We start from the raw sequence: 12,415 nt of genomic DNA, 5'->3' as shown, positions 1-12,415 counted from the left end.
GCCGGAGAGGGCGAGGAGCTAGGCGATGATGCTTGCTTGATACCCACGAGGCGTGGGCACCCCTCTCCCGGGATGCACCACCCACTCACGGGTGCACTGAGCTGATCCAATCTCAGCACCCCGGGGGTAGTTTTGGGGGGTCCCGGCCACAGACTGGGGGGTCTCAATCGACACCAAACGGAGCTGTTTCCACACTTTATTGCAAAAAGCTCCCCCGCAGGCTGGCGGGTGATGTAGAAAGCCGAAAATTGGGAAAAACCACTCATTTTCACACGCCAAACAACGCCAGAAGCACAAAGAAAACCTCCCAAAATAGGGTAAAATAAAGAAATCAGTGGTTTTTCTTATTAAAAAGACCACCTGGCCCTGAATCACCACGCAGCTGCCTCCACCCCCACTGTCTTTATTTTGTGGATTAAAAAATGCCTTTTCAAGGTTTGCAGCATTGCCGGACAGGTGCGGGGGGAAGACACCCCCGGTGACGTCAGAAATAAATTTGGGGGGAAACAAATTTGGGGGAAAAGCAATAATTTTGGTAAAACTCCACGGCGGCCATTTTAGATTTTGCAGCGGGATGAGCTCGAGCCTAAAACTGCGAGCGGGAGACTGAAGGTGTTGCTTTAAATTAAGGCAATTTTTGGATTTTTTGAGCCTCCGAGGAGTTTTTTTGAAGCTTTTGGGTTGTTTTTTTTTGGTGGCTGCTCCAAAATCCTTAAAGATTAAGAATCCCCGCAGCAAGCCGCCACTCCGTAATGACTATTTACGGAATTGTTTTGGTGCAAATTCATAAATGCAGGGAAAAAAACCCTGCAGAGGTACGAAAAACCCCTCTGTGTGGAGTTCTCCAGGTCCAAATTCCTGAATAAAGGAAAGAACCTGCAGAGGAGGGAAAAATAGGGGAAGAAAAAAAAGACATTTTGGTGCTGGTAGGAGATGGAGAGCAATGATTTGGCCTCGCACCTGCCGGCTTTGCGGCCAGGGGCAGGCAGGGATGCCCAGCAGGCAAGAAATCCATCAGGAAAGGCTTTTCCCCTCTTCCCTCTGCTGTTTTCCCATGAGATTAGTTTCCCTGTGGGATTAAGCCCTTCCCCGTGGGATTAAGCATCTCCCCATGGGATTGGCATTGTTTCCTCGTGGGATTAGTGAGGAGGAAGGCAGGATGAGACTGCCGGTTCTTGAGCGTGAATAAATGGGATGGGGGACAGCGGGTGACCATCAGGAGGGGACGGGACAAGCGGAAAACTGTTGAGATGATCCATCTGGTGCAGGAAGAAGCGCCACAGGATCAATCCGGTTTCTTCCCCAGCCGTTTAAAGACGCTAACGGTGCCAGCACTGTCCATCTGAGCGCCGGGGGTCTCGTTAGTGCTGCTCACCTTCCCGCACCCCCAGGTCCTTTTGATTGTCACCCGAAATTCGGGTTCACTTTTATCCTTCGTGCTGGTAACATCGTCGTCCTGGGCTTCAACAGGCACCGCGGCAATACTGATGACGCCGATTTTGGATGCTGCCAGTTGCGGTTTCACTGCCGTACGGATACCGGTGGCATTTCTGTGACCAAGCCGCTGGATGGCGGTGGTGACGGTGACCGGTTTGGCTTCCGAACTGGTGGCTTTCGCCTTGATGGTCCCTCCCGGCTTGGCGCTTTCCTTACGGGGAGGCTTGGCGAGTTTTTTTAGGACGCCGGCATATTGGAGGACAGAGCAGTCGTCATCGCTCTCAGTGGCTTTGTCCCCATCGGTCCCCAAGGCGTCACCCAGTCTGCTGAAGACCCCCGTGGGCTGGGAGACAAGGGTGGGGGGAGCCCATCAGCATCCGCACCCCCATTTTCAGGTGCTCTATTTACCCTTCTCTTCCCCTTCGCCCCCCGAATTCTGCCACCGTGACGGAGGCAAGATGCACGCTGACCTTGCCCACAAAGCGTTTTGGGATGCAACGATGCAAAACGCTGCCTGCAGCAATTAAATTAACGATTAGGCTATAAAACAGGTCTATAAATCACCCGTAAAATCATATTCCCTCTTATTTTTCTTGAGGGGCTGAATCTGTAACTTGTTTTACACCCCAAGACTTCCATGCTGAGGTTTTTACCTCCAGAGGAGAGAAAAAAATCTCCTGTATCACCAAATAAAGAGCTTTTTGTCTCCAGAGGAGAGAAAAACCCTCCTGTATCCCCCATTAAAGGGGTCAAAATAGAAGTGCAGAAAGGAATCACCCAGGGACTGGGGATCCGCTTGCCTTTGGTGACTCCATCCTGCTTTTCCCCAGTGTTTCCCCACCATTTTCTGGTTATTCAAGGTTCCTTCAGCCCCTCGGCGGCGAGTGGGCAGCTGTGAATCCCGAAATAATCTTCGGGGAGAGAACCCTCATGTTGGGATCTCAGCGGCTAAATGGAGCCGCAGCTGAAAACTTGCGTCCTCTCACCTTCCCTCCCGTGGTCGTGTCCGCTTTTGCCTCAGCTCCCAGCCGGTCGAAGACGGATGTTCTCTGCAGACCTGTAGTTTTCAAGAAAATGTGTTTTTTTGGAGGTTTCCCTGGAAAATGAAGCTACGCTGGGTCAGTGCCGAGGGCTCGTGGCCTTTCAGCCCCATCCTACCCATCGGGGCACCCGGCAAAATAAAATCCACTCGATAAAAGCATGTGAAGGGCCACCCATCCCCTTCTTCCTAAGACTTAAAACAGACGTGAGAGGAACCTTTATGTCTTGCAGCGAGTTAATATAGGCTTGCAGTAACACAACTTCTACCCAATAACCCTCTGGATATGAAAATCCTTGTGGGATTTGTAACGATGAGCTAAACTCGGACTAAACTGGGCTTGTAGAAGAGAAAATGAGGATCAAACTACCCTGCTGGTACCTTTGGCCGCTTGCTGCTCCAGGATTTTCTTTGTCCTTGGTGTGGTGCCCTTGGGCATGTTGATGATGTATTTCCCTTCCATTTCCGCCGTCACCCGGCGGCGTTTTACTGGGATCGTTGGAGTTTCATCTGCTGTGTTGCATAAACCTGGTGGGGTGAAGGAAAAGTGAAACGAGAGCTCTCGTTCCAACAAGACTGAGGGGGTGGAAGGGTTTTATGAGCTCTTGGGCACAATCCCGGGCTCGAGTGAGCTCTCACACCGGCTGCTTTGGCACCAACAGGCCTTGTTGAACCTCATGAGGTTGGCATGGGCGCCCCCCTCTCCAGCCTGCCACAATTCCTCTGGATGGATCCCTTCCCTCTGGAGCATCAACCCCCCCCACCCTCAGCTTGGGGTCACCCCCAAACTGTCTGCAGGTGCACTCGACCCCCCTGTCCATGTCCCCAACAAAAATGTTAAATCATACTGGTCCCAGGACGGACCCCTGAGGGACGCTGCTCATCACCATTCTCCACCCAGACTTCAAGCTGGAGTGTGACCATCCAGCCGATTCCTTACCCACCGAGGGGTGCACTCCTCAAATCCGTGTCTCTCCATTTTAGAGACAAGGATGTTGTGTGATTAGCTCAAAAACCCTGTAGCTGGATCCAAAACAGCTGCTAAAATTCAACCAGGGGGATATTAAATGGGAAACAGAAAGGAAAAAGCAACTTTTGGCATTGTTTCTGCTGGGACCCGTCACCCTCCCTACCTGCCTTTGTGGCGGCCAGTTTGTTAGAGACAGTGACGGAGATTTTGGAGGTGTGGGGCCGTTGTCGGAGGAGGGTGGCAGGAGGCGAGTCTCTGCTCAAGCTGTTGGCAATCATCCGGCTGGCGGCTGGAAGGGGAGGATGGCGCGGTGAGGGAGAGGTTTTCAACTCCAAGGGGCTTCGGCGAGTACGACAAGCGTCCATCTTGTCAGCTAAATTAAAGAGCGGTCCTTCCCCAGGATTGTGGGGAAGGCAGCCGTTGTTTGACCCCTTTATTTTCAAGATAATTAATTCACCTCGTTAATCAGGTGAGGGGATTTAATCTCCCAGAAACCTCCCGCCCATGCTCACCGCTGTTGGTGTTGCGGCGCAGCTCGGCTTGAATGTTGGGGGAGCTGGGGCAGAGGGATTCGGTGGCTGCCTTGCACATTTCCTGAAGGAAAAACACAGGGAGGAGGGTTTTCCCTCGGGCTCTTCAGAGGCGAACGAGAAGCCTCGAGGCAAAACTTTGCTGCTAAATGAGCCGGCGAGGCTTTACCTGTGACAGCGAGGCTTTACCATACCTGCCTGTACACGATTTTGGCGTGTTTGAGGATGGCGATAATGTCTCCCACCACTGTGATGCCCAGCTCGTTCATGATCTCCTTGTTCAGATCCATCAACATGTTCTTCTGGATCCTGAGGTGAGGAAAGACCCGGCTTAACGAGGTCTCCCCTCGTTACAAGCTCTGATTAATGAAGCCTTGCGTGTGGCGCACCATAATATCCCTGACCTGGGTTCGGATGCCACCTTATAGGAACAGCACTGATAACGAAAAAGAAGCTCCTCACAGACGAATAACTAACGTAACTTAATTAAGGAGCGGGATAATTGGTTAATTCCTTCCTTCCCCCTCACTGGGGGGATCTTTTGGTGCTATTTTCCCCCTGTGATGCGATGAAAAGGTGCTGCCTCATTGCTGACCTCACCTGTTATCCACAAACATGACAGCATAGTTGACGGCGGGGCCCGGGGGGATCCCAGCTTCCTTGAAAAACTGAATCCATTCGGATGTTGCTGAAAAAAAGCCACGGAAAAGGAAAAATTAAGTGGATATGGAAAAAGGGGTGGGGCTGTTGCCTGGGTTTCGGCAGGCACTGGCCGAGAGGCTCATTCCAGGCGTTTGCAGCTGTCATCGTGCGATTAGTGGGATCGGGAAGAAAACTGCTCCTGGGATGGTAGAGGGGGATGGGGATGGTCTCCCAGATGAAAATACGCAATTTGAGGGGTTTTAGGGCAATTTAGGATGATTGGGGGGTGGGGGGGGCAGGCAGGGGGGCGCGCTCGCAGGGAGGGAAATGTCCCTTACCCATCGTGACGGACACCATGGTGGAGGAGCTAGAGGACATGGGCGTGGGGCTAGGCAGCAGCACCAAGAGCAGCCTGATGGGTGAGAGAGCGGCTGCATGGCTCCTCTGACCGCCAGTGAGCAGGCACGGGGCTACTGCTACCCCCCCTGCCTGCACCCCTGCCCCCTCCTGCCGCCCCACAGCCCCTCCCCTTCCCTCCTGCCCCACAGACCCCCCCACCCTAAACCCCCTCCTTGCCCCCCTGCTCCCTCCTCCTGCCCCACACACCCTCCTTGCCCCCCCCTCCTGCCCCACACACCGTCCTTGCACCCCCCGCCCCCTCCTCCTGCCCCACTCACCCTCCCCTTCCCTCCTGCCACCTGCTCCTGCCCCACAGACCCTCCTGCCCCACACACCCTCCCCTTCCCTCCTGCCTCCTCCTCCCGCCGCACAGACCCTCCCTGCCCCACCCGCCCCCTCCTCCTGCCCCACACACCCTCCCTGCCCCCTCCTCCTGCCCCACACACCCTCCTTCTCCCCTCACCTCTCCGCTCTCGCCGCGCCCCATCCCACCGCCGCCGCCGCCGGGCCGGGCCCCACCGGAAACACCGGTCACGGAGCGCCGGAAGTGACCTCGCCGGCCGGCCCAGCCCGCCGCCAGTCGCGCGCGCCGGGGCGGGGGCCGCTCTAGGCAGCGGCGGCGCGGGAGGGGGGAAAAGTGAGGGGGGACTGTAGAGCCCTGGAGGACCGAGAGCGCCCCCCTGCGGGCGGCTCCGGGAACAGCCGCCCCCGCGGACGCGGGTGTTTCCGGTACGGGGGGGGCGGAGGGCACCGGGCACCCCTGGGAGCCGCGGCCTTGAGGGGGGCCCTGGCCCTAAACCCGGCCCTAAGCCCGGCCCTGGCACAAACCTGGCCCTAAACACGGCCCTAAATATGTCCCTGGCCTTAAGCCTGGTCCTAAGCTCGGCCCTGGGCCTAAACCTGGGCCTAAATATGGCCCTGGCCCTAAACCGGGCCCTAAGCTGATCCCTGGCCCTAAACCCGGTCCTAAAATATCCCCGGCCCTAAACCTGGTCCTAAACTCGGCCCTGGCCCTAAACCCGGCCCTGAATATGGCCCTGGCCTTAAACCGGGTCCTAAGCTGAGCCCGGGCTCTAAACCCGGTCCTAAAATATCCCTGGCCCTAAACCCAGTCCTAAATATGCCACTGGCCCTGAACAACCCCTAAACATCACCCTGACCCGGGCCCTAAACCCTTCCCTAAACATCATCTTAACCCTGAAACACAGCCCTGACCCCCCCAAATTCAGCTGAGCTGCGGGGGGTGATGCCAGACCGAGCTTAACCCCTGCCCCTAACCCCCCTCAACACTAACCCCCTCCCCAAAAATGGGTCAGGGTTTGGGGGGGGCTGATCCCTGGGGCTGAGCACCCCTTTATTATGGGGTCCCCGAGGCACAGGGGAAGGGTCCCAGCAGGGTGTGGGGGGTCTGCACCCCGAAATTGGTGTCCCCCGCCCTATTCCCAAGGGGGATCAGCCCCAGTGGCTGTGGGGATGACCAAGCACTTCCCCTCCCCGCCCCAGAAGGGTTGGGGCACGTGAGCACTGTGATCCCGTGAGTCAGCTGGGAAGGCCTCTGCCCCGCCTGAGTTTTTGGGGGTCTCTCCCCTCATCTGTACGCCAAAAATCCCATCTGTGCCGCACCCCGGGGAGGTCTCGCCTGTCTGGGCATGTCGGGAGAAATCCGGTTTGTTCTGTTCCAGCGTCACGCCGGGATGAAGCCTGACGGCACCTACAAGCAGGTATGGTGCTGGTGACACCCTGAGACCCCAAACTGGGGGTCATGGAACTCCCTGCCCTGTCCTGGCACCCCACAACCCCGAACTGGGGCACCCCAGAGCTCCCTGCCCCATCCTGGCACCCTAAAATCCCAAATTGGGGTGCCCCATAGGCCCCCACCCCAGCACCCTACAACCCTGAAGTGAGGTGCCCTATAGCCCCTTGCGCAGCACCTTACAACCCCAAACCAGGGTGCCCCATAGCCCCCTGCCCAGCATCCTACAACCCCAAGCCAGGCTGCCCCATAGCCCTCTGCCTGGCACCCTGCAACCCCAAACCGGGGTGCCCCATGCCCCCCATTTCCACCCAGACCCTGCACCCCATGGGGACCCCCAGCTATATGGGGGGTGGTGGTGTCACTTTTCCCTGGGCATTTTGGGGTGGGTTTTACCTGGTTCGGTGTCCCCTCCACCCCAATTCTCTGCGCCCCATCACAGCTGGACCCACTGGAGGACCGTGGGGCACAGCCCACCCGCTTCCCGCCAAAGGTAACTCCCTCAGCCTACGGGGGCTGGCTTCTGTGCCGGCTGGATCCGGTGCCATCCCTTGCCGTATCCCACCGGTGTAGGGGGTGGCTTTAAGCCCCATAAAGTAATTTATTCCTTAATTTTGGGGCACCGACGTCCCCTCTCCATCCCAGTGCTCCTGCAGTGCATTGCTCTCCGCCATCCTCCTCACCCTCTTCATCCTCATCTTCCTCCTCTTCTTCAATCTCCGGCTGAGCTCAGCCCTCCGCGGTGATGCTGATGGTGAAGCTGGCGGCGATGCTGGATCCTGCGGTGATGCATGCCGGTAAGACGAGCTTACGGGGGGGTGACGCTCCCCTGAGACCCTCGGCATCCTGGTGCTACAATCTCATTGGTGCCGGTGCCACCAAATTTCCACCATAGGATCGTCCTGGTGGAGAGCATCCCGGAGGGAATGACCTTCAGTGGCAGTTACGTGCTGAACCCATCCACCTTCTCCACGTGGATGAACCTCCTGGGGACCATCACTCACAGCCTGGACATCGCCTCCTTCTACTGGACCATGACCAACGAGGACACACAGACACACGAACCCTCCGCCGCTCAGGTCTGCACCGCCGGCATCCAGCATGCGTGGCACAGCTCCGATTCTGGTGCTTGAACCCGGCGCCGGGTACTGTTTTCTTGCCTTCCCATAATTTTTAATAATTTCTGCTTTTTTTCACCTCAAACCACGTGCTGATTCAGGGTGAGCAAATCCTGGAGGAACTCCTCCAATTATCCCAGCGTGGCATCACTGTCCGAATCGCTGTCAGCCATCCGTCAGCAAAATCGCCCCTGAACGATCTCCAAGCGCTGGAGCAGAGCGGTGAGCAATGGAAATAAACCAAAATTGTTTTTTGGGGGGGATTTTGAGTGGGAGACGCCCAACCTGTGGTCGTGCAGGTGCCCTGGTACGCACCGTCGATATGCCGCGGCTCACTGGTGGCGTGCTGCACACCAAGTTTTGGCTCGTTGATGGCACCCACCTCTACGTTGGGAGCGCCAACATGGACTGGAGGTCTTTGACCCAGGTGAGCAGCATGGCAGCACTATCATACCACCGGATGGTGCCAAACATGTGCCGAACAGTGCCGGGGCTATCTCAAAACAAGCCCCCCATCCCTGTCCCCATCAAGGGATGCTCAATGCCATAAGATGGGACTTAGGGCATTGGAGAGGGATGAGGGCACCATCTGGTGATGTGATAGTGCCACCGTGCTACTCGCTGCAGGTGAAGGAGCTCGGCGCCGCCATCTACAATTGCAGCTGCTTGGCCAAAGATTTAGGCAAAATTTTTGAAGCTTATTGGGCTCTTGGCATTCCCGGCGCTTCCATCCCAGTACCGTGGCCAGCAAATTATTCCACCACCTTCAACATGGAGACGCCATTGGAGTTGAAACTCAACGACACCAATGCCGCTGTCTACTTCTCGGTATGTCCCCAATCCATCATGGTTGGTTTTCCTGGTGCCAAGGATCGGCTGTGCTGGTGCTTGATCCATCTCCAATGATTCCGTCAGAGCTCCCCGCCGGCTCTCTGTGCTGCCGGTCGGACCCAGGATCTTGGCGCCCTCCTCAACGTCATCGATGCTGCCGAGGACTTCGTGGACATTGCGGTGATGAGCTACCTACCCACCACCGAATTCTCCCACCCCCAAAGGTTTGTATGGTCCTATGCCAACCCCGGCTTGCTGGCACTGGTGATGCCTAACTGCTTTCCCTCCCCAGATTTTGGCCGGCGATTGATAACCGGCTGCGGAAAGCTGTCTTCGAACGCCAGGTCAAGGTTCGGTTGTTGGCAGGTTGTTGGCGGCACAGCCGCATGACCATGTTCCCCTTCCTCAAATCCCTCGCTGCTGTCGCCGATAATCGGACCCGCTACAACGTGGAGGTGGTGGGTATCGCGGCATGACCGCAGTGTGCAGCGGGTGATGTTTCAGTGGGTGACAGTCTCCTTGCTCCCCACAGCGGCTTTTCATGGTGCCAGCGAGTGCAGCACAAGCCCAGATCCCCTACGCCCGCGTGAACCACAACAAGTACATGGTGACAGAGAAGGCGGCGTATATCGGTGAGCATGGCGTGAGTGGCGATGCTGCCGTGCAAGTCACCGCCGGCTGCTGGTGACGGTGGCTTGGGGGCGGTTTTTGGGGTCCCCCACCCAAATTTCCTTGCAGGGACATCAAACTGGTCTGGCGACTACTTTGTGCGGACGGCGGGATCAGCGCTGGTGGTGAACCAGACGGTGAGCCGAACCAGTGCCAGCACTGCCACCGGCACTGCTGCCAGCACCATCCGAGAGCAGCTGCAGGCGGTTTTTGAGCGGGATTGGAGCTCCCAGTACAGTGCCGACATCAGCGATGCTGAGCGGTGGGGAAGCCTCTGCGGCTCCCGTTAGGTGCTGGGGAACGGACCGCTGGTGAACCACGGGTTCTGTCTGTGCCGAATCTGTCCGCCCTGCTCCAATTTGGGGAAAAAAACAGAAAAAATGAGTTTTTCTGGACTTTGCATTGCTGTTATTGAGGTGGGGGGTCCTCTGCGCCATGGTGATGGAGAGCGTTGGGCCTTTGCCGAATACCGTGCCAGCAATGGGAGGGAAGCCGGGACACCCCTCGAGTCTTGGCAGTGCCAGACCCATACCAGCAAAGAGCCAGATGAAATGCTCGGCTGTCAGTAAAACATTTATTGGGGAATCATTGCAAGAACCAGTGCCGGTAGCATCTGGCACAGCACGTACTGGTACATCCCTGGCTCCTTTCTCCGCTACTGGCATGGAGCTGGGTTTTACTGGTCAGGGTGACCGATGGTGAGGAAGAGGAAGGTCTTTGGTGAGCTCTCAGCTGCCAGGGTGTTTGTCAGGTTTGCCATGGCGGCTCAGCGGTGCTGTGGGTGTTGCCGGCTCTGTGCCGGGAGGAGCGTGCCGGGTACAACGCGGGGATCCCAGCCTGGCCCCTGGAGCCTGTTCTTGGGGACGGGGATGGGATGTGGGGGCTTGGGGTTGCGCCGCATCACCGGAGCTCCCTGCGGGGGAGGGGGGAGAAGCATGAGAATGGGGTAAGCAGTCCCCCCCGCCTTGGTGGGGACCTGGGGCACCCAGGGACCCTGAATGCCCAGGGACTCCAAGCACTCATGACGTGGGGCACCAAGGGACATGGAGCACCAGGGACCCCCAAGCACCCATGACGTGGGAGCACCAGGAACCAGGGACCCCGAGCATCCATGATGTGGGGCACCAGGGAACACGGGGCAGCAGGAACCCCGAGCATCCAGGGACCTGAAGCACCTGGGAGACACAAAGCACCCAAGGGACCCCAAGCACCCAGTGTCCCAGAGCCCCATTGTCCAGGAGCCCACAGTCTCTGTGTGAGCCCCCCACCCTGTGTCCATACCTTGGTGTGGGGTGAGGTGTATGGTCTTCCAGGCAGGTTCTGCTCCATGATGCCACCAAAGACCATGCCACCATCACGGTGGCCGTGCTGCTCCCGTCTGCGGGGGGACCCCAGCACGATCAAGTTACTGGCAGTGGGCTCCGTCTTGGAACGCTGGTGATGCTGGTGGTGCCAGGTGCCGTAGTGGGTGGGGATGGGGGCTTGGCAGATGTCCTGCTCTCTGTTGTCACCGGTGTCCCCAACCGGCTCAGCCAGACTGAGCCCATCCATCTGGGTGATGGCCTTCTGGATGCTGCAATGGCTGGCAGGGTTGAAGGCACCTTCCTCCATGCCAGGGAAGATCTCAAGTGTGCCGGCATCCTTACGGGATGCCCTCAAGTCCTCTTGGCAGAGCTGGTAGTACCGGGTGGCCTCGAAGCTGGTCTTCACCTGCTGCAAGGAGATGAAGGGATGCTTGAGGGCGGCGCTGGGCACGATCCTCTCGTGCGAGTCCCAGGTGAGCATCCTCTTGACCAGCTCTACCATCCCATGCAGGTCACAGCGCTCGGCCAGTGCCTCCCGGCTGGGATAAAACACTGGGCGGATGTTCACTGCCGCCAACTGATCCAGTGAGGAGAAGACATACTTCCTCCTCTCTGTTGGCTTCGCCATCTCCTCACCTGGTGGTTTGAGCTGCCAGGAACTGGTGGGATGTGGCACCCGTTGGAAGAAGGACCACGTCTTCTGGGCGGCGCAGAGCAACTCACCCCGTGGTAGCCCCAAGGTGGAGCAGATGTAGCGGACCTGGTCATACTCGTTGACGCCAGGGTAGAGAGGCCAACCCAAGTGAAGCTCGGCCATCACGCAACCCAAAGACCAGACGTCCACCTTTTCGCAGAAGGGCAACCCCAACAAGATCTCTGGTGCCCGGTAGAAGCGGGATTGGATGTAGGGTTCCTTGATGTGGCGGACCTCGGTAAAGATGCTGGCCGAGCCAAAGTCGATGAGCTTGACACGGAAAGGATAGCGTGCATGGTCCACCAGCATGATGTTCTCTGGCTTGAGGTCGGCGTGGATGATGGAGAGCTCCTTCAGCTTGACCAACGCTGCCAACACCTGCGCTGTGATGGTACGGATGTGCCGGACAGGCAATGGCATGAAGTTGTTCTTCTTTTGGAAGTCAAAGAGATTTTGCTCCAGCAGCTCAAAGACCAGGTAGGTACAGGCACCATCACCGAAGGACTCGAGGAAACGGACGACGTGTGACTCCTCTGTGTCCATCTCCCGCAAGGCCTGCAGCAGCCTCAGCTCATTCTTCGCCACCTGGCCATGATGGCCTTCGTTCTTCAGGATCTTGATGGCCACCATCTCCCCTGTGCTCCTCCGCCAGCCCCGGGTCACCTCCCCAAAGGTTCCCTTCCCCACCGTGGCCACTATGTCGTAGCACTCGGCACCCACCACCAGCGTCCCCATGGTGAGTCAGCTCCTTGCCAGGGGCTTGGGATCCCCCACTCAGCACCCAAGATGGGCTTGGGACACCCAACTACCTCAACCTGGCCCCCAACAGTGCTGCAGGTTCCAGCATTGCCATGACGACACCTTCTGTTCCTGACATCAGCAACCGCTCCCCTGCACAAGGGATTGCAGCCCAGGTGGACGAACCCCCTGAAACCCATCCCTGGTCCCCCAAAACCCATCCCTGATCCCCCAAAACCCATCCCTGATCCTCTGAAACCCATTCCCAGCCCCCCAAAGCCCATCCCCAGC

The 12,415-nt window shown here is 57.6% G+C and overlaps 3 protein-coding genes across 4 annotated transcripts; 1 reads left to right on the top strand and 2 right to left on the bottom strand.

Moving 5' to 3' along the window:
* Window positions 1-182: 182 nt before the first annotated feature.
* On the bottom strand, window positions 183-5,503 carry C41H19orf47 (chromosome 41 C19orf47 homolog). Of its 2 annotated transcripts, none has more exons than XM_059833166.1 (9): window positions 5,481-5,503; window positions 4,957-5,030; window positions 4,577-4,664; window positions 4,171-4,285; window positions 3,959-4,040; window positions 3,610-3,819; window positions 2,858-3,004; window positions 2,424-2,494; window positions 183-1,780 (listed from the first exon to the last, which is right to left on the bottom strand). In XM_059833166.1, the coding sequence occupies exons 2-9, from the start codon at window positions 4,994-4,996 to the stop codon at window positions 1,286-1,288; spliced, it is 1,248 nt and encodes a 415-aa protein (XP_059689149.1). In that variant the 5' UTR covers window positions 4,997-5,030; window positions 5,481-5,503; the 3' UTR covers window positions 183-1,285. The 2 variants fall into 2 exon arrangements, with proteins under 2 accessions (XP_059689149.1, XP_059689150.1); XM_059833167.1 differs by having other exon boundaries at window positions 3,610-3,735.
* A 203-nt stretch (window positions 5,504-5,706) lies between these two features.
* PLD3 (phospholipase D family member 3) lies at window positions 5,707-9,772 on the top strand. Its single transcript, XM_059833173.1, has 12 exons — window positions 5,707-5,746; window positions 6,700-6,738; window positions 7,213-7,263; window positions 7,416-7,567; window positions 7,666-7,849; window positions 7,990-8,110; window positions 8,188-8,315; window positions 8,516-8,716; window positions 8,804-8,943; window positions 9,012-9,177; window positions 9,252-9,351; window positions 9,458-9,772. The coding sequence occupies exons 2-12, from the start codon at window positions 6,712-6,714 to the stop codon at window positions 9,676-9,678; spliced, it is 1,491 nt and encodes a 496-aa protein (XP_059689156.1). The 5' UTR covers window positions 5,707-5,746; window positions 6,700-6,711; the 3' UTR covers window positions 9,679-9,772.
* A 382-nt stretch (window positions 9,773-10,154) lies between these two features.
* Window positions 10,155-12,121, bottom strand: HIPK4 (homeodomain interacting protein kinase 4). Its single transcript, XM_059833141.1, has 2 exons — window positions 10,670-12,121; window positions 10,155-10,301 (listed from the first exon to the last, which is right to left on the bottom strand). The coding sequence occupies exons 1-2, from the start codon at window positions 12,119-12,121 to the stop codon at window positions 10,155-10,157; spliced, it is 1,599 nt and encodes a 532-aa protein (XP_059689124.1).
* Between the last annotated feature and the right edge of the window lie 294 nt (window positions 12,122-12,415).

The sequence above is a fragment of the Gavia stellata genome, chromosome 41 (genome assembly GCF_030936135.1).
Source record: "Gavia stellata isolate bGavSte3 chromosome 41, bGavSte3.hap2, whole genome shotgun sequence".
NCBI classification, from domain to species: Eukaryota; Metazoa; Chordata; class Aves; order Gaviiformes; family Gaviidae; genus Gavia; species Gavia stellata.
Note: the sequence above shows the minus strand (reverse complement) of the source record. Positions and strands in the feature narration are given on the sequence as shown.